At 56.4% G+C, this 25905-nt stretch overlaps 1 protein-coding gene across 2 annotated transcripts in view; it reads right to left on the bottom strand.

Annotated features, from left to right (window-relative positions):
• The window catches only part of ADGRD1 (adhesion G protein-coupled receptor D1), a 121063-nt gene extending 97814 nt beyond the window's left edge, over positions 1-23249 (bottom strand). Inside the window, exons 1-5 of one of the 2 annotated variants that reach the window (XM_082699343.1) lie at positions 22461-23249; positions 22329-22365; positions 12665-12748; positions 10411-10506; positions 8542-8664 (exon numbers count right to left, since the gene is read on the bottom strand). In XM_082699343.1, the coding sequence (XP_082555469.1) occupies positions 8542-8664; positions 10411-10506; positions 12665-12748; positions 22329-22365; positions 22461-22520 (400 nt within the window). In that variant the 5' untranslated portion in view covers positions 22521-23249. The remainder of the gene's footprint in view (positions 1-8541; positions 8665-10410; positions 10507-12664; positions 12749-22328; positions 22366-22460) is intronic. The other variant, XM_082699344.1, reaches the window with a different exon arrangement.
• Between the last annotated feature and the right edge of the window lie 2656 nt (positions 23250-25905).

The raw sequence follows: 25905 nt of genomic DNA, 5'->3' as shown, positions 1-25905 counted from the left end.
CCCTGAAGGATGGGGCTGGCGAGGGAAGGCTGCTCAGAGGTGGCAGGGGTCCCGGGACCCTCCCCAGAGCCCGCTGCTGGCACAGGGCCCAGTCGCTCCTGCCCACCCGGCACCCTGGGACCAGAGTCCAGCGTGAACCATGACCCTGCCGCTGTGCCTCCCCGCTCTCAGAAACAACCCCGTTTCCCCAGGAAGCGAACACATGCATTGTGAAATTTTTGTTATGAAACGAGTTCCCGGAGGATTCATGGAAGTTAATTTTTTCCAAATATTTTGTTGCGTTTAGAAATTCCTTGTATTCAATCCCATCTTGGCCAAACGTCTTTCTGTCCAGGAAGTAAAAGAAAAAGAAGGCAGGCAGTTTGGCGTTGGTTAAGGGTGGACACGAGGCCAGTGACACTGCCTGTAAACGAGCATTCGTTTTTGCCCACGTAACCTGCACAATAATCGCTCCTTTCTGGGGAATAGCTTTATCCTGAAACATCTGCTCACGTCTTCCCAGAGTCTCAGGAGCTCACGGGGAGCCTTGAAGGCCAGCAGCCCCCAGGAGGGCGGCCGCAGGTTCACGGGCCATCAGCACAGCGAAGAAACAGCAGACGGGAAAAGAAGTGAGTAGGATGACTGACAAGTTGGTTCCCCATTTCTTTCTTCCTGTGAGCACTAAATCTGAGTCTATCCAGAAAGATAAAATGAAGAGAGGTCTTTCTCAACAAGATGCAGAAAAAGGAAAGGAAAACATCATCCGGATGCCGCAAGAAGAGACAGATGTGATGGAGCGCAGAACTACAAAATTCTGCAAGGCGAGTAAATCACTGTAACCACGTCACAGGGTAGCTGGCAATCCAGGGGGAAAAAGCTTTGTGTGATGCATTGAACAGTCAAGGAATTCACGTCCTTACTAAGGGAGAACATGTGATAAGGACAGGCAGCATCCGTAGCATTCAGTGTGAGATTCCCAGGAGCAAGGAGGGCACTCGTCGTGATTCTTAACCTTCCCAACAACCCTGTGAAGCAGGTGTGATCGGTGTCCCCATTTTACAGGTGGGAAAACCGAGGCACAGAGAGGCCACGCCGCAGGCGAGGCGGCAGGCAGGACTGGAGCTGGGCGGGCGGGCTGCGGTGATTACGGCTCCATTCCACTCTGTCCCGGAGACCGCCTGTGTTTCGGAGAGCACACGCTCCCGGAATTCAACTGCAAAGCTCCTCGAGAACTGCGGCAAGGAAAGAGCACACGGCAAAGCCCCAGGCCAAGCGAGGAAGTCTCGGGGAACACACTGTCCTCTCTGCTGCTCTGTGGTGAGTGGGAGGGCCGCTGGCAGGGGTGGGGCAGGGGGACTTGCCAGGTAGAAGAGCAGCCCTACCCAGGCCCAGGGACTCAGCAAGGTGTCCCGCACGCCAGTGGTTCAAAGTGGACCCAAGCAGCTGTGAGCAGAGAGGGCGCAGCCATCTGTAGGCCTTGTGGCTGGTGTGGCATCCGGTGTCCTCGCCCAGAAGCTGCACGTCTGTGTGCTCCAGGAGAGCCGAGCCGTCCTGCCCCCCCGCCAGTGTCCTCCAGGCTGGGTGGCGTCTCCCACACACCCCGAGTGATGTCCGGGCGGCATCCATCAGAGTCACCGCCGGGTCCAGGGTCTGGACCAGCGGTCTCGCACCCGGTGCCTTCTAGAGGATTCTGAGCAGGGGGGGTGTGTGTTCTGCAGAGTCTGACCACCTGCACTCAGCCTGACACAGACTGTTCCAAAGCAGCCGCGCTACGTCCCATCCGACCTGCTTCCGGGTCGTGTGACCCCCCCCCCCTTACCACCAACCCTCAGAGCCAAGTTCCCCACCTGCCCCGGGCCTGACTCGACCCAGAGGGGACAGCCGAAGTGACCCCGGGCCCAGCCCCAGCTGCACTCCCTGTCTCGCAGCTTCCGCCCTCTCTCTTGAGCTCTCAGCCGGCGCGGAAGTCCGGGCCACACACGCGAGCACAGAGGTGCCAGAGAGGGAGGGAGCCTGCGGGGGACCCCAGGCCTGGCCGCTCCCGGACTGCAGCCGTGGGACGCCCGGACTGAGAAGGGCCCGCTGAGCCCAGCCAGCCTGCGGGACGGGGAGACGCGACCCCAGCCGGGGTTTCGCACTGCACAGCGAGAGCTGACCCAACAGTCGTACCCGAAGCCCCTCGTGCATGAGCCAGTCGACACCCCCCTTCTGCTTAAGCCTGATCGAGGTGAGTTTCTGTCGCTTATGATGACTCAGCTGACCCCACTCCCCCCAGGGGCCCCACAAGGAGGTCCACACGCCTCCTTCCCTCCTTCCTGACACATTGGGTCGAGGGTTCAGGGAGGGTCCCAGAGCAGCGCCTGCCGACCCTCCCTCCTCTCCTGCTTACGAAGGTACTTGGGTCCAGCCGGAGGTGGCCACCGCCCACTGAGACCATGACACGACGGAGAGCAGCCTGCCGGGAGTGAGTCCGCAGGACGGTTACCCGAGCCTGAGGGACAGGCTCAGAATGTTCTGCAGTGGGACACGGCGTTCACGTCCAGGGGCACGAGCTTCCCCTCAGCGCCTAGCTCAGGGCTCGGAGAAGACCCGTCCCGCGGCTGCGGCAGGATATGCAGACCGGGCTGCCCGCGGTTTCTCGCCTCCCCCAGCCCTGTCACCTGCAGACACCCGCTTCCAGCACCACCTGTGACAGAGACGCCCCGGCCCACGAATGCAGAGGGGACACCAAGTTCAGGGCACTGCAGTACCCACCCTGCCTGCTTCCCTCACCCCGCGGCTGTTCATGGGGGAAGGAGGGGCCGCAGACAGACGGGCGCACAGACCCGCACGGTCGCTGGGCTGCGGCGTCACTGCCGTGCAGGCCTGCGGACAGACAGACTCAGAACACAGTCACACGGCGCTCTCCGGAGGGACCCCCGGACTCAGTGTCAAAAAGGGACCCCAGGGCCCTCTGACCTGAAGACCAGGAGCGGCTTCCCGGAGTGGAGCAGGTCGCTTGGGAACTGAGATCTGCAGGAAGGGGCGCACTCCGACCGGGGAGGGACCGTGGGGCATGGAAGGACCCCGCTACCCTGCTACCCTGGGTTTGGGGCAGCGGGTGGTGGGGGAGGGGAAGAGAAGCGGAGACAGGGGAGCGGCGTGCGTGGGCCTCTGCCTGCCGTGAGCTGCGGAGGGAAAGCAGAGGCGGGGACGCGGCCCGGGTCTCTACTGCTGCCGCAGTGAATCACCAGCGCCCGACGGCCTCTTAACAGCAGGCGTGGACGCTTGTTCAGTTCCGGAGGCGAGAGTCTCACGGGGTAAGCTCAAGGTGTTGGCACGGCCGCCCTCCCTCCAGAAGCCCCGGGGGAGGACGCGTTCCTTCCCTTTTCCGCTTCTGGAGGCGTCTGCCTGCCTTGGCTCGAGCCCCTCGCTCCCCACTCAAGCAGCTGCGAGCGTCTCTCTCGGCCTCCCTCTCCCGCGCCCTTGGAGGACCCCTGCGGTCACTGTGGCCCACACACGATCCGGGACCCGCGAGGCCCCTCGCTAATCACACCAGCAACGTGGGCGAAGGGTGACATTTTACACTGCCTGTTCGTCCACCGTCCCCTCCAACTGGAAAGGTTTTTAGAAAGAGAAAGAGCCTGTGCGGGGTCGGGGAGGCCGTTAGTCTGAGCTGGCGGGTGCCGTCTGACACACATACCAGGCGGGCACATTGCGCGTTCTCCCAGAACTGGGGCCCTGGGTCCTTTATTTACCACGTGAAGAGAGGCTGGCAAGCGGCTCCCCAGCGACTGGGATCTCAGTGGGTTTTCCGGCAGCGGGGCCGCCGTGCAGGAGAGGATCTAGGCGTGCAGGGCTCCGACAGGGGAAACACCCGCCAAGTGCTTCCACAGAGCACAGGCCGGGAGCAGAGTGAGACGGCGAGTGTGGGCTTTCTAGATCACCAGAGCAAAGCTTCAGGCACCTGGGGACGGTCGACCAGCAAGCTTGCCCACCTCCGGTCCCAAACCCTGATCTCCTAAGATGCTAAAATGTCATCTCCATCCCCATAATTCAGCGTAGTCATGGTAACAATGATATTTTCTACCTCTGTATTTTTGAGAGTCGATAATTCCACAACCTAGGGCCCGGGACACCTGCTCTGAGAGAGTTAGGCACAGAGATGCGCCTTGACATGACACGAATTACAGCACAAGGGGCTGCTTCCTCCTCAGTTGTCTGCTCTTCTGACAGCGGTAAGGAGAAAATCCATCCGCGTGTAAGTCACGCCCGCGATCCCCGTTCAGCAAAGAAGTGCCGCGTCTCCAATGTGGAGCCCTCGGCGGGCACTGATCCCCCAAGTAGAAGTCGGTAACACGGGAACCATTACTAGTTTTCCATTTGTGGAAGGGACATCGTTTCTTTTCCAATTCCATCCAAGGGGATGAAATTTAAAGAAAAACACTAAGTGCGATAATAGTTCCGGAGATACACATATATATGGATAAAAATTATACAAGTGGTTCAAAAGTGAGTAAAACGTAAGAATCACTGATCTTAAGGAATATTCCACCATTACTGGAAAGGTAGATAATTGCATCATCCAACTCAAACCAGTTAAAGTAAGTGATTCTGCCCTGGACGGTTGTCCAGTGTGGACACCATCCCACCTGTCGCCACACTGGCTGGGTCGTCTGCGTCAGGTGAGCTGAGCTCTGGGCATCGGCACCCCGCCTTTCTGCCCACATCAGGACTGTGGTGATAGAATCACATTTGTCTGGCAAGCCTCCCTGGTATGATTTCCAAGCGACCTGCTATTGTCCATTCTCCGTATTATGGACTCCCACGTACCAGAACACACAAAGAGAAGAGCTCATAAGACGTTCTTACTCGTCCTAAGAAACATGGAACCACCGAGGAGGAAGAGCATGGCTACGTGTGGCCGTCCATGAACAAGCAGGTCTTTCCCCTAAGGTGGGACGTGAACAGGGATTGACTCCGTGGCCCAGAGTACAGTGTCTTCCTTCACAACATCTGAAATCGACTTGGCACCAAGAGGCTGTGAGGATAGTGAAACCTCGATACTATCTCCTCAGGGTTTTTATTTAATTTTTTTCCAGGTCTGTAATTAGAAGACGAGAAGTAACAGCCCAAGAACATGAGAGAGATGACACCCTGAGGAACAAAAACATAGAGAGAAGAAGAGCCGGAGGTCATAGTGGCAGAGAAAGGACCACCGACCCTGGGTGACGCATGGGGATCTCCATCCTCAGGCATATCTGAGTTTGAAAGGTTAGGAGAACGTGCAATTTACGGGACGCAGGGAGAGACAGAGCGGAGACACAACGGGACAGTGTCTCCTGGACTCCACAGTGCACGACAGAGCCCGCAGACGCTCAAGCCCGTCCGGCCAGGAAGACACCAGCCATGAGCGAGAAAGCCAGGTGGCTTCACAAAGGGAGCTCGGGCTGTGGGCTTTCAACACACAGCATGCAGAGCAAGCCTTTTCCAGGCTGGGGGGCACAGCGGCCCGGCCCTATACGCCGTTTTGAAAAGCTCGGACTTCCACTCTGCTCCTAAGAACATCCTCCCCCAACCTTGAAGAAAAATCGGCCCAAGTCATGGATTGAGACCACAAGAGAGTTTAGAAATAAGGAATATAAAAATAGTTGACCGGGCGGACAGGGAGTTGGGAATGTCTCTGTTCGTTTTGATGTTAGTTTTTCTCATAAAAGTAATGGGCTACACTCCTGAGCCCACTGTCACCACCAAAAAATCCCAGAGAAACAGAGACAAGCATGGAGGAGGATGCAACGGGTGATCAGGAAAGACCCCACATCTCGGGCCCCCGCACCCGTCACACCTGACCACCCCCATCCTCACCACGCCCGACGTCGCTCTTTTTTTTTTTTTTTTGACAGAGAGAGAGATCACAAGCAGGCAGAGAGGCAGGCAGAGAGAGAGGAAAAAGCAGGCTCCCCGCTGAGCAGAGAGCCCGATGCGGGGCTCAATCCCAGGACCCTGAGATCATGACCTAAGCCGAGGGCAGAGGCTTAACCCGCTGAGCCACCCAGGCGCCCGCCCGACGTCATTCCTCGACGCCTGCCTGCCTTTTTCTTTTTTCTTACTGCACCTGCTTTTAAGGCTTGTGACTTCCTGATGTCTCCTCCTAAACCACGGCGAGGGAGTCACATTTCTGTTTGTTCAGGTAAACACATAACCCTTACTGTCCGTCACTGCCCAGCGTCGCCCAAATTCCTCCCACGCCCTCGGCGCCCTGCAGGGACGTTAATCTGGACCCCAGAAAAGCGCGCTCACACGGGCTGCGGGCCACCTGTCTGAGCGCAGGGTGCACGCGGGGCACGCACACCACGGTCCTCAGATGTCACACGTGCTCGACTCTCCATTCCCGGGAAGAGGGGGGCAGACCGAGAAACGGCCGACCTCCGTCCAAATCTGCAGGAAGCCTCACGACAGCCCCGTCTCCAGGAGCCAAGGGTGACGTGAGGCTTCCTGGGTTCAATGTATGGCCCTACTGGAAAGACATTCACATGGTTTGAACGTCTCTGGCTAACTCCAGCACACAAGAGGCCGCTGTCACAGGGGACACGAAGCCAGCCTTCCCGGCTCTGCTGCCACCCCACACTCATTTGTCCCAGTCTTTTTGCAGATGAAAGAGCTAATACTCATACCAAGTAATGACCTTGGTCCCGTGATCATCACATAGTCAGCGATCAATAACATTGGGTCCTTATGGTCGGTTAGCCCCCTTACAGGTGGGGGTATCGCACTCCCAGCAGACAAGCTGGAGTTCTCATTAGGACAGGTGCCCAGGTCTGCAAATGTTCCTGTGGGGCCACGGCCGAGGAACCTCTCATGGCCACGGGCTGAACCTGCCAGGACCCCAGTGGCCCCTTCGGGCCTCACGGCAGCCTCGAGAGGAAGAACTATCCCTGACCCGTTTGACAGACACAGACTCAGGTGACGCGGTTGCCTGAGGTCACAGCAGTCAGGACAAGGACAGGGACCGGAGCCCAGGCTCTCGCTGTGCTGTGTCTCACCCAGCACCATGGTGGTGAGGGCTGGGGAGGCGTTGACGACCAGGGGGACAGTGTCCATGACACTGGGGGGGGTGCTAGGCCATTGCCAACCAGAGTCAGTGGGGGGAAGGGCTTCTTTCTCAAGAGAAACTGGAAATCTGTATATTTACATCAAAGTTTTCTCTTTTTCCACGTTGGCAGCTAGTTCAACACTGCGGAGCTCCACGCCTGCCAAGCCAAACACGGCCACAGGCTGGAGCCAGCCCAGAGCCCAGGGCTGAGGTCTTGGAGTTCAGGTGAAACTTCCCAGGGCTCTGACTCCCCTGGGGTGCCCTCATGGGGGCCCCTGCGAGGGCTGGTGTCCCTGAAAACCCCCCAATCATCACAATTCCAGGACCCACGCAGTCCAGCTCTCAAAAGACCTAAGATCACCCCCCCCAACCAGAGCCAAAGCAGCAGAGGGCCTGTCCCCCAAGAGAAGCCGCTCCCCTTGGCCCGTCCCCCACCCCCAGCCCTCCTGCCCCGTGGGCTCTCCTAGTGGCCACAGCTGAGCCTGGGCTGTTTTTCATTTAGAGAAACAAACAAGCCTGATGTGTTTATAGAGCTGTCTGAGCTCCAGGATGGCGCAAACACCGGGTTTGTAAACCTGGCCGTGGTTTTGGACCTCAAAACCATTTCTCGAAATCCTGGGTTCTGCAAACTCCAAAACATATCCCTCCCCCTCAACCACCACCACCACCACCATGTGTTTTGCCCTGTTAAACTTGTTTGTTTTTCTTGGATTGAAGTCCTACGCCCCCAGACAAGTTCATCGCAACATTGTCTTGAGGCCGTTGGATGTCCGAAAGGCCTTCGCTTTCCGAAAGGCTGGTGCTACACTGTTTCTTTCCTCCCCCCAAAAAGAACATTCTCATCCTGCGTGGGGTAGCAGAACTTGAAGGCCTGAAGCTGATTCCGATGTCGGCCGACGTTTCAGAGAGGTCTGAAGTGTGGCCCAGATAGCCACGGTCGGGACCTCTGATGCTGGAAAGCAGGTCACTTTCCACGGGACAACGGGGCAAGGACACATCCGGCCCCTCCACTGCCTGCACTTGCTTTGTCCAGGACACGCTTCCTGCCATGGGCCCACAGCCCCTGCCGTGCCCACCATACCCCCCACCATTACCCAGGCTCGGGGATGAAAGAAACCTGCCCAGGGCAGGGGTGTCACAGGCCGGCCCCGCCCAGGGCCACCGTCAACATCCCGGAGTCAGAAATAACGTGGTGGGAGACACACCACCAATTTACTTCCCACAAAGGCCATGGCCCCAGCCAAGTCCCATGTGACATCACCGCGTCTATTTCTGTAGTGGGTTCTTTTTCTTTCTTTCTTTACAAGGTTAAATAGTTTGCTCTCATGTCTCCGCGAGACAGTACTTCTGTCTTCCTCAGGGTCCAGGACATATCTCAGGTTAGAATCCTGGACCCCTGCACCACCACCCCTGCCACCCCTCCCACCCAGCGCAGCCACACGCGGGTGTCCCCGCCCGCCGGCGCCCAGAGGAGGCGGCGCGTCACTCACCGTCCGGGTCACACTGCGCCGGGCTGCTGATGCAGGAAGCTCTGTACCTCCCGTAGTAGAGAAGGGTCACTCCTTTCTCCTCCTTGAGGTAAATTCCCTTGCTGGCCTTCCCTTCCATGATGTCTACATTAGAAGAGCGACAACATCGGGCGTCAGCAAGCGCCGGACTGAGCACAACCTACACTTTACTGTTCATGTCCATAATATTGTGTGCCCTCTACATTAACACGAATGCTTCATTAATTAATGCTTAATTAATGCTACATTAACATTAATGCTTCCTATTTAATATTACACTAGTCCTAGTGAAGTCAGAATCCTGTAACAAGAAAACGTGACTATTTCTTAATAAATTGATCGTAGTAATATTTTGTCATCAATGACTACTACATTAGCACATACTGTGCGCTCTACAGTAACAACACTCTAATCCGTTGGCTGGGGATGGGGTTCCCAGGAGCGATGCGGTGACAGCCTCCTCCTGTCCCGAATTTCAGCTCGGTCCACAGGCTTCCAGAATGCCACCTGCCCATCTTATAAGTGAAAGGCTTAGGTACATGTTTGAACCTAAGCACCACCTGTGAGCTCTCCTTGGAAGCCCCTAATCCTAGACATGGGAGCCTACAATTCTGCAAGAATCCATATGTCCAAACTCTGGGAGGGAATCCCGGCGGGGCCTGCCAGGTCCAGGCCTGGTGGCCATGAGCCCCGCTGGCCCCATTCCCACGGCCAACGTCCCTGATGGTGTGAGCGTGGGGTAAATGGTTGACAGGGCCGATAAGTGAAGACTATAAAAACCAAGTGTGATTAGGCATTTATTGTTCATTGGGGTCAAAGTCGCCCAGATACCTCCTCTGTCAGAAGGACACCTACCCACTGCCCTTGAGCTGTCACAGAGCCCTGGATGTGCAGCCACTTGGCTGATCTCTTGGGGCCTGACGGCTGCCCCAGTGCAACTTATCCAACAGCCACTGTCAAGGGGGAGAGCCCCTCAAAGGGCCTCCGTGCGCTTCCTCGCTGTTCTAAACTCGTTATTTTTTTTGCATATCTCATTTATTGCTGGGGAGCCTACGTACCACAAAACTAAACATATCGCAGAAGTAAGTTAGCAGTTACATGATTGAGCTGGGCTGTATGAACCCCTCAATAAGGTATTGGACTGCAAAGATTAATTTTGGAAGGCAGACCCCTCACAGCTGAAAAGAGCGATCAGATTAGGTGTTGCCCCAAACGCAGAGGGCCCGAGGCCTGAATGATCCAAACGGACTTTCCACGCTGCTCCGGGAGCCGCCGCCATAGCTGCTCTCCCTCCCGCTTTGAGCTGCGTAGGAGAAATAGGAAACATACGGGCCCGGAGGTGATTAAGTCGGATAATAATTTAACCCTGACTCCACTGGGTGTTCGGTAAGGCAGCTCCTAATAATTAAATAAAACTCCAGCTGCAGAAGACATGCTGATTTTAATGTTTGTAAGAGATCAAATTTGGGGGGAGGCATCTTAAAATCCGCTTCCATTTTCCATTCCAAGGGTCTGCTTTTCCTCCCCCCGAAGAATATACACCACTGAAAAATCCAAACAATTTCTATTTTTAGAAAGTATCTCGTGTCCGTCTTGGTCTGAAAACCAGCAGCTGGCTCGGAAGGCCCTGGTCACTGATGCTTATGAGCATCAAGGTCTTGCGGTTGGGAAGGGGCACTACGTCCGGACCCAGCGTGAAGCGCTTCTTCCCAGCACCCCGGGTCTCGGACCGGAGGCCAGATCGCCCGCCAAGACGAAGCGCCTTCCCACAGAGCCCAACGGAACCAGGCTCCAGACTCCTCGCAGATCCCGACGCGACAGAACACGGGACGGGAGGGTGCAAGTGCTCACCTACGGTTGCAGACAGATTTGAGTAGGCAGAGTCATTGGTACGAACAAAGGTAGAGTTATGGGAAGGAAGCACAGTGAGGTTGTGGGTTCGCAACACTGGGTGGGATGACAAAAGAGAAAAGCACAACACATGAGTGACATGAACAACCAACGGAACCGGCATATCTCTCAACCTGACGCACACCGAGCGGCCGTCTCCCCACGGCCAAGCACCTTGGATTTTCTCGCCCGACCTCGCCTCCCCGCCACCCCTGCCCTCCCGCACACTGGGTGCCATTGGGACCCGCCAGTCCCAGAGCCAGGGCGCTGCAGCCACTGGCTGTCGCCACAAACGCGGGTTCCAGTTTGCCGCATCCAACGCCCTTGGATACTCAGGTGAGAGATACGGAGCCGAGCTCGGCCACACGGCAGCCTTGACGACAGGGTTCAAGCGGTGATGTCGCGACAGCGGACGAGCCAGGACGCAGCGTGGAGGCAATGGCATGATATCATGACACGTGGACACGACAGAGGGTTCAGCGACAGAAAACATGACTGCAGGAGCACGAGATGCCTTCCAAAGCCATTCCACCGTCCCCGGCCTCAGACCGTGCCGACGGACCCTGCTCTCTGTTTCTGGAGACGCCTGCGATGGAACTGAAACGGGCCAGTGTGCATCCTTGTGTGAGGATCACGCAGGTCAACGGCCTGCAGGGACACCGGCCCCCTTCGCGTGTTCTGGGACACGCGCGAACACACTGAGTTTCCCGGGAAATTAACACATCGGTCAACAAAATTCAGCCACAAACCAATTGGGTCTTGGCGCTTGTAGGGCTTTACGAGAACTCCCTGAGGGACAGGTGTTCGAGACACCCAAAGGCACTGGTTTGATCCCAACAGTGAGCTGTGGTGAGCGGTTGGGACAGGACTATCATTATCTGAGCTACTGTTTGAAACAACGACGAAAAGGTGACTTTCTGCATCCTGAACCGGGAATTACGTGGACAGCGCCTTTCTACTTGCTAGGATGGTCTCTCCTCACAGGGTTTAAAAGAAAGGCCCTGGGAAGAGAGATGAGATTGTAACAGAGGGGGAAGTCGTGTCATGACCTCCACAGGCAGCTCACATCCCCGTGGCTCAGACCTTTCGGACAAAACACGGAGCTCCAGACAGGTCTTCTGTGGGGGGCGCTGGCTCGCTGTGTGCAAGCCGGAAGGCAGGAGGAGCACAGAGGGCTCCTGGGCTGGTCTTGCACTGGTGGCCCCTTCCCCCATCCAGAGGTCCCCACTCCTTGACGGCGCCATTCTGGGGACACCGGTGGCCCAGATTCCAGCTAGAATGCTTCCCAGTTTGCAAATGTTAAGGGAAACGTTTTAGAATCTTAGGCGGCAATTTACGGCAGCACGTGAAGTCCCAGGGGATGGAAGGCGCCGGCGTGCCGGTGTGGAGAGCATCGTCGTCAGCAGCGTGCAGGTGTTTTAAAAAACCCCACTGCACAGAACTGGAAGAGACCCGACGTGAGCCTGTGCTGGGCCAGCGGCAAAGCCCTTGCTGCCCACGACATAATCAAGAACGGTAAGGAAATTAATATTAAAATGCGAAAGCATCCCGAAGCACCGACCACTTATAGTGGGGAAAAGTGTCTTACTGGAAAGGGAGACAGTGCTTAGGGGCATGTGGGGCTCCTCCTTGGGGCCAACGTCTGAACTCGGGCAGACAGAGACTGTGCTTTCCGTGGAGTTGGGGACGTTGGGAGCATCTTGGGAGACGTTCGGTCTTTTCAAAGTAGTGGTCAGTGATGTGTGCAGAAGCTGATTGGTCAGTGGGGGTACCTCTGCCGAGGGAAACAGCAAACCCCCGGACGTGCACTGTTGCGCCGGTTGTCACGCCCCTCGGCAGTCGGCTCAAATGCATCCCCGTTTCGCAGGTCTGTCTACCTTGAAAATGGACACCTAGACCCGTAGGCAGACTGACCCACCACCTGCAGCTTCTGGCCTCCGACAGCTGCTTTTGCTTTAAGGCTATCGGGGCAAAGCCCACACATTAATGGTATTTTGAATCACAAGTTCTGTCCTTCTGTGATAAAAAACTATATCAAGCTTCTGCAAAACACTTTGGGTGAACAGTGACTGGGAGAAGGCCCCCACCAGGCACCAATCTCCGCTAATCTCCCGGCTTCCAAGTGGACGCTGTCCACGCCGGTGTCCCCTGACGGCCCCCTGGCCCCGTGTCACCCGTCCCTGCGGCCTCGGGTTCTCTCACCACCCGTGTCTACCTCCAGTTGTGTCCTGAAGCTCATGGATCCCATCCACATTTTCCAACGGCCAGTAATGGGAAGCAGACGCCAAGACCTCAAACCCTGCGGGGAGAAGAAGACACGTGGGAAGTCAGCGTCAGGAGGGCAGAACCGCTCCCCCTCCATCGTGAGTGGAGGGAGAAGAAACATCACGGATGCGGGATTCACTGAAGAGGAATTTGGATAAATTCAACACTTTGAATAAAGGACTCTTAATAAATTAAAATGGGTGGATTTTTCCTTGACAGGATAAAGCGTGATAAACAGGAATGAGCGGAGACCTCTGAACCGAAGGGAACAGCAACCCCCATGCATCAAGGGGCCCAACAGGAAGCATGTCTGTTAGGGTCAGGAGAAAGGCAAGAACCTTGTTCTGTCATTGCTTATGCTGTTTTAGAGGACGTAGCTGGGGCAATCAAGCCAGGGAAAGAAATAAGGTTAATGTGATTTTTTTTTAAAGATTTTATTTATTTGACAGAGAGAGAGAGAGACAGTGAGAGAGGGAACACAAGCAGGGGGAATGGGAGAGGGAGAAGCAGGCTTCCCGCTGAGCAGGGAGCCCGATGCGGGGCTCGATCCCACGACCCTGGGATCAGGACCTGAGCTGAAGGCAGATGTTTAATGACTGAGCCACCCAGGCGCCCCAAGTTTAAAAGGATTTAAAAAGAAGAGGAAACCGGCACCAATATTACTGACATCATATAAGGCTCTTGACAGCACCTCCTTGTTTTATTGTAACAATAACCTGTCAGGTAATTATCTTGTTGGCCTATTTGTAGAGATGAGGGGCCGAAGCTGCTTCAGAAATCGCGCCGCTGACTTGGTTTGACACGGAAGACTCACTCTGGGTCTCCCCAAAGCATCTCCTGCTCCTTCTGCTCTCACCCTCCTTCCGACATACTAAAAATTAACCGCTTGCAGATTTCCTTTATGACCCTTGCACTTTGAGTAGACAGGATCTCGTGAAGACTGACCGTGTCCTACTCTGCTCATCCCACTTAATACCCCATGAACTGTTCCCTCTATTTGCTCCTACACAGGTTCCGTGGTGGGGTCTTAGGGATCGTCCTGGGGCCGTGCCTCGCCCAACATGCTCAGCCCCTCGCCCAGCTCCAATCTGCTCCCGGATTAGTTCTCTGTGATTAGTTCCCGGAAGTGGACACAATGGCCCAGATGACGACATGATCATCAAACTCCCAAAGGAGATGCCGGATCACAGAGAAGCAAAAATTAATAAAGTCGTCTGTGTTATTCATTGTAAAAAAATGTTTTGAGAGGAGGTAATGAGGTCGTTATTTTCAAATGAGGTATGCCTCATAAGGAGAATGAAAAAAAACGAGACAGCCTTACAAATAAGGAAAGAATTTGGTAAACGAAGCCGGTGACCCACCAGGAAAGAAATGAGTAAGGAGATTTATACAGATGTGACCCGCGAAAGTTGACAGTTTCCCTGTCTTCAAACGATAACGCGAAAACGGGGCAGAAGAGGAGTTCTCCTTTGTGAACATAGCCCACGAAGAGAAGACATTTAAGTGCCAAAAATTGAGAACCGTACACAATTCTCTTGGGGAAAACAATAAAATAATACCGAGGGACGGACAAGAACCCTTGGATAATGAAGAATTTTGTAACCTATTTTGGGGAAAGAGAAGTCCAAGTCATAAAAATGTCCACCCACCCTCGAATTCCTACCTAAACGCAAGGAGAGTTGTTGTAAACGTGCTGAGAGATTTTGTGTGAGAGAAAGCTCACCATCTAGAAAAGGAAACAAGCAAGAAAACCCCACAAACCTGCAGGGGGACGGCGACAGGGGTGGGGGGCCCGGCCCCCACGCAGTGAGACCGTCACAAGGTCACGGCTCCAGAGAGGACCCAGAGCGGCGTACGAGTCGACGGTCCGGTGGGAAAGCCCCATAAACACCGCCGCACACTCGTGAAACCAGCTTGTGACAAAAGGGGTCTTTCACACCAGAGGAGCAGCACACAATGGAAGTCTCAGGGCCAGCTAGCCGTCTGCAAAACACCGAGATCCCTAACTCACTCTCTCCACCATAACAATTTCCAGAAGAACAAACTTGACACGTAGGGACACCTGGGGGGGCTCAGTGAGTTAAGCATCTGCTTTCGGGTCAGGCCACAATCCTGGGATCCTGGGATCGGGTCCCGCATCGACCTCCCGGCTCAGCGGGGAGTCTGCTTCTCCCTCTGCCGGCCACTCCCCCACCCCCGCTCACGCTCTGTCTCTCGCTCTATCGCAAATAACATAATTTTTAAAAAAAAATTTTTTAGGGGCGCCTGGGTGGCTCAGTGGGTTAAGCCTCTGCCTTCGGCTCAGGTCATGATCCCAAAGACCTAGGATCGAGCCCTGCATCTGGCTCTCTGCTCAGCAAGGAGCCTGCTTCCCCCACCCCCTTCTGCCTGCCTCTCTGCCTAGTTGTGATTTCTGTCCAATAAATAAATAAAATCTTTTTTAAAAATTTTTTTAAAGCCTTCAATGCAATGAAAATAAAATATAAAAGCTTATAAGGAAACCAGGTGATAAATCTATGTGCATTTTTAAAATATTTCCATACATAAAAATCAGTCAAGCTAAACTGAACCGGGAAGTGATGTTTATGTAATACACGCGACAGAAATGCCTGATTTCTTTTTAAAGGAAAGTATTGAATTTATTGTCCTCATTAAAACTCCCATTATTCAGAAAATTTAGACCAACAGAACATTGGGGCAAAGGACAGCAACAGGCAGTTGAAAGAAAAAGGAACGCAAATTATTTTTAAATTTATGAAAAGGCGTCCAACACTGCTCATCATTTTCAGAGGCGAGCGTAAACCGCCATGAGCTCCCGGTCCCAGCTCACCCCGCCGACGGACGAACAGTTAGATGTTCTAAGTTGGCGAGTTCTGCCACATTTTTGGCAGAAGGTACGGTCTTTCTGGAGGGCAGTACCACAACGATGACACGAATTTTAAGTGCACTCTGAGCTAGTAATTCAGCTCCTGGAAGTTGGTGCTAGAAACAGACTCATACCTGGGATCAGAGAGCTACATACAGGGGTATTTGTCGCAAGATCTATGTATTTTTTATCGTATTGAGAACACGTGAACAAAGACAGTGCTTATCGGCCAAGGAGCCGGGTCCTACGGATGGAGCAGCTACTCAGTGGACCAGGAAGTCATTAGGACAAGGCTGATACACGTGTCCTGATGTGGAACGTTCCTCAAGCTGTACTGTCAAAAAAATCAAGGTGAGAGGAAAATGTGTTAGTGCCAACTGTGGAAAATGTAGTTGTTCGGCAGGCCAGGTGGGAGGTGGGATGGAGAGAGACTTTGCATGGACGCGCGGAAATGGACCGCCGTATTTTAGGGGCAAGGAAATGGAGAGACTGGATGGAAGGCGTGAGAAGGTTTCTATTCCTTTCTATTTCTTTTCCTTTTTTAAGATTTTATTTAATCATTTGACAAACAGAGATCCCAAGTAGGCAGAGAGGCAGGCAAAGAGAGAGGAGGAAGCAGGCTCCCCGCTGAGCAGAGAGCCTGATGCGGGGCTTGGTCCCAGGACCCCGGGATCATGACCTGAGCCGAAGGCAGAGGCTTTAACCCACTGAGCCACCCAGGCGCCCCATTCCTTTCTATTTCTGTCCTATTCAAACGTTCGCATGTGCGTTGCTTTAAAAATTCAAAACGTGAAGACACGTGGATTCGCCAACTTTCACTAGACATGGTTCTATTCGATCCACGCAATATGGAGACTCTGGTACGTCCTTATCCAGAACACTCATTTCCATTTCTACCACGCTTTTCTCCACCACCACCCCCCGCGCCCCCAGTGTAGGATATTCATTTTGAAGAGGGGAAACATCATTGACTTGTTATTCAGTTCATCTGGGGCGGGCGGGCGGGCAGGGGCTGGGGTGGCGGATCAGAAAAAGGAACGACATCCCTCGTGCAAAGAGCAGGTGCGGAATCTTCTTCACAACCCACGCTGTCGCCCAGTCCACACTGTGGATGGTAAGTCCTTCCCGATCATCCCCATTCTCAATTCCCCAGCACCTGTGCTGGGTGCCAAGGCTGACAGAGGAAAGAGAGGGTGGCCTTGTTCGCACAGGGAGCTCCTGAAGCTAGCAAGAGTGTGTGAGAGAAGGGGGTGGGGGTCCGCCGAGGGCCTGCTATCCCACATCCCTGTGCTTCCGGCAAGGATGACGTCCCACCGCGTCGCCCCCGATGTCACACATGGACCACGCTGAGATTCAGGGTTGCAGGGATGGAGATGCTCAGTGGCGGGCTTGCACCGTGAAATGCGCACGGGGGCGGCCGGGAGGGTGCTCACAAGGACGGACGGTCCCCCCCCACCCCGCCCCTGGCAGGCCCAGAGCAGCGAATCACAGCAGGGCTGGAAACGGGTGGTGCCCCCCGCCTCCCCTCCCCCCAGCCCCGCGCAGGCCCAGAGCAACGGGAGCCGCCCGGGTGGGCCTGCCGGTCTCGGGGGATGGGGGCTGCGGCCGGCAGGGAGGTGTGTGTGTGTGTGTGTGTCTCCCCGCCAGTCCCTGCCAGTCCCCACGGCTCTGCAGGGAGATCTGCCCAGCGCGGCCAGTTTTCCCCCTTGTAGATTCCCAGATCCTGGAGGTTCTTTATTCAAAATCTCCCCAAATCTTAATGTCTCAATTAAGGTGATTATTTTAACTAAAGCATTGGGCAGTACTGACAAATTGTGCCTAAGAAACTAAATTTAGCACGTAGGTTCCCCTTTAAAACCGCAGGCGTAAAAGCCCACAGCCCTACAAGTGTCATCAGATCGGGCAAATCTCATCCTTTGGGGACCAAGAAAGACCCCCAGGAGCCACGTTCCCAAAAAGAAGGGAACCTGGGATGTCCAGGTTCTACAGACACCCCTGTTTCCATGGATGAACCCCATGAAGTCTGTGTGTCTGCTTCGACACACCGTCAGCCTGATCATTACACAGCTCCTCCTGGGACCTGTGGCCCTAAAGAATAAAATGGGGGGCGGGGGGAGAGGTATTTGGCTGACACCACGACGGTTATAACGGGTTCTCCAGGAACAAATTCTCATCCCGATGCCACATGCTGGACTCAGCCTGGTGAGAAGCAGGGACACGCGACCACTCGTGCCCCAGAGGACCTTTAACACGACCTTTCCTCTTCCCTTTCCGTGCTCCTCCGGATCCCGCACGCCCGCCCCTTCTCTAGGACTCGTGAGCGGGAACCGTCTTCCCCTGACACGGTAGGGAAGTCTGTCACGGCGTCCCATGCCTCGTTCAACAGCAGTGCACGCCACGGAGGAGATCAGTCCCCGCCAGTCACGGAGCTGGCCCGGACCGTTCCTCCTTGGTCTCCCCGCGGGACTCCCCGCGGTGCCCGCCGCCTGCAATGCTCTTCCCCCAGCACCTCGACCACGGGAGCCTCGGGCAGGAGCGCAGCCCACGCGCCATCACCCTCCGCACTGGCAGCTCCTTCCCTGTTTGCCCACAGCACTGACTAGTCCTTGCATTCTTTTGTTTGTTGACATGTCTGCTGTGTCAGGTCCTCTGGTCCGTCTGTACCACAGTCTCACATCTAACACACGCCCAGGGTGTGTGTCTGTCTGTGTGATCCAGATTTTTGCATTTGGATTCTCCCCAAAAGGGTAAGCTTAGCGATAAATTTGTTCAAACTATGTAGGCAGAATGGATGAGGAAACGCAATCGTGAATACATGAATGGATGAACGTAGAACACACACACACACACACACACACTTCTGAACTATATATACCCCCAAATCTCCATTGGTCACACTTCCGTTTGTTCAGTGAGTATAAACATTATTTTTAAAAACTCCTTCAGGAACACTTTTCTTTGCACTGGGAAGAATGGAGTTTCTAGCGGAACCCGGCAGCTCGGACAGCCCCTCGCAGACCCTGTAACCCTGTGGCGCTGACCGATGTTAATTTGCCTCATTTTGCTGGTCATTTTGCAATATGTACCAATCCTGACTCATGACCTGAACCTAAAATAATGTTGTCTGTCCATTATGCCTCCATTAAAAGATACATAAATAAAGGGAATGGACTGTTGATCTGCACAGAGAAATAACCAGTCTGTGGCCAGAGGGAATGACAATCACCACAATCACCCGTATTGGCCTTCTAGGCCTCTGAACGGGGCCGCGAGGGGAGCTGGCCTGACCTCCTGGTGCCGGGTCGAGCCCAGCTGCTCTGGGTACCCCAGGCCTGGGAGCGGCTGGATACCAGGGATGTAGAAGCTCCCTTTTCCTCATTAGAGAAGTTAAATAAACGGCACATGGGTGAACTCTGTAAATCCTCGCGATCTCTCCGCTGGCGCCATGTACAGCTTACGTCTATCTACCACCGCGCTTCCCAGCACCACCCCCGGAGCGGAGCACGGACTCAGCGGCCCGGGTCAGGGGAAAGGCTTAATGCCGTCCTGTCTCCAAAATGAAAGTCCACGGTCACAGATAAACACAGATAATAACGAAGGCTCCGAGCGATCTAGAGCGGTTGTTCAATGATTTACAGAACTGAATACCTATCTACACGGTAGAGACACACATCTGGTCCATGCCTTGTTGCCTGGGCTGGTGTGGACAGACAAGCCGATGACGGTGCCCCCGGGAGCCGCCGTGTGGCAGGCGGGCCGTGCTCACCGATTCCACTCATGTGTGACCCACGGTGCATGGTCATGCCCACCCCGGTTGAACATCTCCCACACGGGACGCAGTGTGCAAGGTTACGGCAAGACAGGAGGCCTTGCGAGTCCTGGCACACCTTAAGACGGCACGTCTGGAGTGGCCGCTGTGGGAACAAGGGGCCCTCCCGGAGGCCGGCCCCACGTCCTGGGCACACCTGCTGCTCAGCCCCTTCCATGCCCTCGTGGTCCCCACGTGCCCTTATGTGTCTGAGCCCACTGAGAGCTGCTGAGGTCACTGCCACATCTCACTGGCGACCTCGGGCAAACCACCTGCCCTCACCGGAAGCCCCCCTCCTGCAGGAGAGGGCCGTGTGGGGACCCCACAGAATCCACGTCCAAGCACCCACTATGCTGCCAGTTTTCAATGTGGCTCCACGTTCCCCAGAATTCACGGCGACAGCTCACAGAGCCGTTCCCCGCGGGGTGGGGTCTAGTGGTTTGCAAAGGCTCCCCCTCCAGGAACGGGCTCCCTGCCGGCGTCTGTGTCTGTGAGTGGGCGCCCTGGACAGGGGCTGGGCTAGGTTCCCAGGACCCTGAAGGTCGGTGTCCCCAGAAGCAGAAAGGAAGGCGGCCTCCTGGTGGGGGTGCTGCATGGACCATGGAGCCGGGGTCCGACGTCCCTGCAGGACGTAGGGAGAGCAGATGATGGACGGACCAGAGAGAGAGCAGGAAGGGGGGAGGGGAGGGGAGACAGGGGAGAGAGAAGGTGAGGCAGAGAGAGTGAGAGACAGAGACGGAGACAGTGAGAGACAGGAAGAGTGAGACAGAGAGAGATAAAGAGAGACAGAGAGGCAAAGAGACAGACAGAGACAGTGAGAAACAGAGAGAGACAGAGACAGTGAGAGACACGGAGAGAGACACAGACAGACAGACAGACACGGAGACAAGGAAGGGAGGAGCGGAAGGGAAGGCAGAAAACGCAGCAGTAGGTTTTCGGCCACAAGGGAACACCCAGGGTCGCGTCCGGGGCGCGCCTGCCTCTGTCATTATGGTGCCGGAGGCGGGAGGAGGCGCAGGTGGCGGACGGTCAACGGCGCGGGGGCGGCGAGGAGGAGGCCGGGAGAGACCCCGAGACGCAGGGAGCGAGCCAGGAAGGGAGCCCGCGGGCGCGGACGTGGGCAAGGAGGCTGAGCCGCTCCAGCCTCCCACGGGCTGGCGAGCTCGCTGCTGGCCACGCTCGTCTGCCCCGTCGGGTCTCCGGGGTACAAGTTACGGGGAGACAAAGTCGGCTTCGGCCGATGATAGGGCATGAGAGGAGCAACGCTTGCGTGTGGAGCCGAGACTGAATTCAAACCGCTCCTTTCCGTGGAGGGTCAAGGCCTAGGTGCACACAAGAGGATGTGTGTGTGTGCATGTGTGTGTGTGCACGCATGTGTGTACGTGTGGATAGGTCTGGGCACGTTTGGACTGTGTGTGTGTATACATGGGTATGTGTGTGATGTGTGCATGTGGGTGTGGACATGTGTGCCCACGTGTGGGTGTGTGTACCTGGTGTGGTGTGTGCCCACGTGTGGATGTGTGTACCTGGTGTGATGTGTGCACATGTGTGAATTTGTGTACCTGGTGTGATGTATGTACATGTGTGTGGATGTGTGTAGCTGGTGTGATGTGTGCCCACGTGTGGCTGTGTGTACCTGGTGTGGTGTGTGCCCACGTGTGGCTGTGTGTACCTGGTGTGGTGTGTGCCCACGTGTGGCTGTGTGTACCTGGTGTGATGTGTGCCCACGTGTGGCTGTGTGTACCTGGTGTGATGTGTGCCCACGTGTGGCTGTGTGTACCTGGTGTGATGTGTGTGCATGTGCGTGGATGGTGTGGAAGTATGTGTGGCCACGTGGCCAGGGTACAACCTGGAAACCGCTTCCTGGCTTCCTTTCCTATGCCGGGCAGCAAGCTGGGTCTTGCACCCATCTGCCCGCTGACACCCTCCCTCACTCTTGTCCACTGGAAAACCAGCAGGAGCCTTAGCCGGCCCGGCGGGAAGGGGAGAGCCTCAGGGCAGATGCACATGCGCCCCTTAGCATGACACCCGAGCCATGGAGCCCTGATTTCTTTCGTCCGCACTTTGGTTAGGGAAAGGGGAGCACACGGGATTCATGGCCCTCACACCTTTCCCAACAGAAGACTTGACTTGGGCGTGTGGGTTGGAGAGAAACGGCAGCACCAGCCATGAAAACAGGTAGTTCCGGCTGTGCCCCCTGCCCTCCGGGATCACCCGCAAAGAAGGTCCAGCCCCACGACTGAGGCCCTGGCACTCTCAGCAGAGGCCTGGCCTTGTGCCTGGAGGATGCTGGCTGAGCCTGTAGGTTCTGGTTGATGCCCAGGAGGGGGCCGGGCTGCAGGGACAGAGGGCAGTGGGAGCTCTGAGTCAGGGTAGGCTCCCGGTGGGTCAGGTTTTCTCGCATGGCTCCCAAGCATGGGCGCTGGGACCTCGACGGGTTCCTCACCCCCACACACAGGGGAGCCAAGGGTACCGCGGCCACAGGGCCTTCCCGCTGCTCACCAGACCCCCTTCTTCCCCAAGCCTGCACCTGCGACGTGGCCACACCACTCAGGGACAGCTTGCAGACCGAGGACTCGCATTGGCCCATGGACAGTCAGCCCCAGCTGGGATTGGGACAGAGAGGACAGAGCCCTAAGTCAGCTTGGAGACACACGGCAGGAGTCAGGGCAGCAGACAGAAAGCCAGCACCTCCCCTTCATCCTAAGGTGGCAGAGACCAAGAGCCAGAGGCCTCTGGGCGGCCGCCGCAGCCGCAGGCAGCAGCGTCTGATGCCAAGATGAGCAGAGCGCCAGGAGCAAAGGGCGGCCAGCCGGGGACACAGGGGCCTGCAGCTGGGCCGCCCTACGCTGGCCCCAGAGACGAGCGACCCAACCGTGCGGGGACCCGGCGCCAGGCAGGCGGACAGGCGGTGGACAGCGCCGGAGGACGCTCCCTTACCTGGATGGGCTGGCGGCCTGGAGAAGGCTCCGTGCACCTGCACACAAAAGATGGGAGCGTCAGAGACCCGGGACGGCCGCGGAGGCACAGAGACCTCGCCCGACCTCGGAGACAGCCCCGGGGAGACGGTACCTGGAAATCGCAGAAGAGTAGCAGCAGCCAGAAGTGCCGGCCCCAGAGCAGCTTCCTCATGGCTCCCGGGGAGTCGGGACGCGATCCCGCCACGTTCCCGAGCTCTGCGGCCAAGCGTGGGCCCTAACTTTCACGGCCCCGGGAAAGGGACATTTTCACAGGGTCCAGGTGGGGGAAGATCTGCTTCTCTGTAGTGGCCGAGACACAGCCGTCCTGCCCGCTCACGGGCGCCTCTTCCTTGTCCGGGAACCTGACCGTGTTGGGTGCCGGCGCCTCGGGAGGGCGGCCCAAAGCTCGGCGGGGCCGGCGTCGGCGTCCGGGCTGCCCTTCCGCTCCGGACTCCCGCTCAGCCTCCAGCCAGGCTCGAACCGGCCCCTCTCTCCTTGCCTGAAGCGGGCAGCACGAGGAGACTCTCGGAGGCGCCGGTCCGTGCGCCCCCCGTGCGCCCCCCGTGCGCCCCCCACCGGCCCCGTGTGCCCCACGGGCCGGCTCCTTCCTTCGCCCTGACTCAGCCCCAGCACGGGCCAGAGGCAGTGATGTCAGGCTCTCTGCTCAAACTTTGTCCGGGCGGCTTCTCTATTTATACCCCTCGCTGCGGCGTCCTTCCTGGGTCCTAACACCGGTCTGTTGAGAACGTCGGGCCGGGACAGGCTCAGCGTCCGGGGAGAGCAGAGGCTTCCCACCAGCTCCCGCCAGGTCAGAGCCACCGTTCCTAACGAGAAATCCCACGACAAACCCTAAACTGTGTTGACAGCTGAGTCTTGCTTGTCCGAAGGAAGACAGAAGGGGATACACAGACGGAAACGGAAAGTAAACCACACCCGCGCGCCCCCAGATAAGTGCTGACCACACTGTTCTCGTTAACCCTTTCAGAGGCGGGTGAAGGTTCTGGGAGTGTTTCTAGGGTCCTCGGTATCCTCACGCCAAACCCCAAATCCCGCCCTCCCCCGCATCCGGGAGTCAAACCCTGAGCCGCCAGAGCCTCAGTTTACTCAAGACCAGAAGTTAATCCAATCTACCCCAAACCATGCTCACTCACATGCTCACGCTCTCACACATGCACACGCTCACACACATGCACATGCTCACACACAGCTCACATTCACACACATGCTCAAGCTCACACAGAGCTCACACTCACAGCTCACACACACATGCTCAAGCTCACACACAGCTCACGTTCACACACATGCACACACTCACGCACATGCACACGATCATACATGCACATGCTCACACACAGCTCACACTCACATGCTCACACACGTGCACACACTCACACACAGCTCACTCACGTGCTCACACATAGCTCACACACATATGCTCACGCTCACAAGAGCTCACGTTCACAAGAGTCCACACACACATGCACAAGCTCACACACATGTTTACGCTCACACATGCACATGCTCACACATATGCACACGCTTACACACAGCTCACACACATGCACACGCTCACGCTCACATGCTCACACACATGCTCACACTCACACACAGCTCACACTCACACACATGCACATGCTCACACACAGCTCACGCTCACACACATTCACACGCTCACACACATGCACACACAGCTCACACACACATGCACACGCTCACATGTTCACACACATGCTTACGCTCACGCACAGTTCACACTCACACACATGCTCACACACACAGCTCGCTCATGCTCACACTCAGCTCACGCTCACACACAGCTGACACCCACACACATGCTCACACTCTCACACATGTACACACTCGCTCACATGTCACACACCCCCTCACACACACAGCTCATGCTCACACTCAGCTCACACTCACACACAGCTCACACCCACACACATGCTCACACTCTCACACATGCACACACTTGCTCACATGCTCACACACATGCTCCCACAATCACACAAGGCACTCATTCACACACGCTCACAAGACTCCTACGCACATGCTCACACAAGGCTCCCACACATGTGCTCTCTCACACACACACACACACACACACACACGACTGGAGTCAGCACTGTAGTTTGCTCCATGATTTTTTCCCACACCTGCCTCCCAGGCCTGCGAGCTGTGTGCTCTCAGGGAAATGACTGACCCTCCCTGTGCTTCCAACTCCTTGTCTCGGGGAAGGGAGCAGCGCTTCTACCCCACAGGGAGGTGACGCATACAAGGCCCCCAAGGCCGTGCTTGGGAGCTGGAGAGCACGCCATAAACCTGGCGAGGAGAAACTGTCACCCAATAAACGTCGATGTGATGACGAGTCCCAAGTAGACAAGAACATCGCGAAACGTTAGCTGAGAGCACTCTCTCCTTCGTCCTGACTTTAAATGGAAGAAAGTCCCGAATCCAAGCACTTCCTAAAGAGGATACGAAGATGGCTTCCAGTCTCCACGGGAGAACAGAAACCCAAACCTCAAACGTCAGGCAAGTGGGCAGGCGGCACCCTCGCCTCCAAGGCCGGCAGCCCTGAGCCTTCCCGCCTGGCTGCGGAAGGTTCCAGATCACCGCTGGCATTGGCTGCATCCCTCATGCACCAGTGAGCCCTGAGCCCCAGACTCAGGCGTTCAAGCAGCGACAGTAGCCGGCTGCCCAGGTTGCCACCTGTGTCCTCCCTGCCGGCAGGCTCCTCCCGCTGCCCCCAGACGGACGCGGCCGCGTGGACGCCCCTTCCCAGCCTTCCCCAACCACCTCTCCACAGGCTGCTGTCTGTGCGGACCTCTCCCATTTCCATGGCTGAACAAAGCGGCCTGTGCCCCCTTTTGATCCCTGGGGCGCTGTCAGATCATGGAGGCCCCCAGCTCCACGGCCGGCATAAACGCTGCAGGTAAAGTGAACCAGGCAGCCCGCCCCGCAGGTGTCTACACTCACCGGGGACTGGCGTTTGCCCAGAACCCCAGACCACCTGCTTGTGCTACTTCGCATCACCTGTCCTTCCGCGTCTCCTCCCCACGTTGAGAGGGACGCCCCTTCCCCCGAAGTGCCGTTTCCCGGCCGGACAGACTTTGGAGGCAGCGCAGGCGGGCTCAGGGCCGGGGCCGCAGCACCACGAGTCCCCGTGAGCCTCCGGCCGGTCCGGAGCAGCATTCTGGCCTCGGGGCTCCCACCCTGACACCCTTCACTGCTCCTTTCCTCCGCGTCACCTCTCCCTGTCTGATAGCCTTTTCGAGTTCAGCCCTCATCCCCTGCTGTGCGTGTCTCCCCATCACAACCGAGCCCTGCGGGAGCAGCGACGTTCTTCTGTCCTCAGCCCCGAGAACAGGGCCCAGCACTTACGCCGGGTGTCGCCAAGCTGTCGGACACCTGGCTGCTCCTGTAAGTCCAGGCAGCTGGCTCGACTCACATGCCCGGTGAAACGGTCCCCACAGTCAGTTACCATCTCTCATGTCCTAGAGACACACACAGAGGAACAGAAAACAATGTTTCTCCCCTGTCCCGAGAACTCCTAGGAT

The sequence above is a fragment of the Mustela nivalis genome (assembly GCF_964662115.1).
Source record: "Mustela nivalis genome assembly, chromosome: 14".
In the NCBI taxonomy this organism is placed as follows: Eukaryota; Metazoa; Chordata; class Mammalia; order Carnivora; family Mustelidae; genus Mustela; species Mustela nivalis.
Note: the sequence above shows the minus strand (reverse complement) of the source record. Positions and strands in the feature narration are given on the sequence as shown.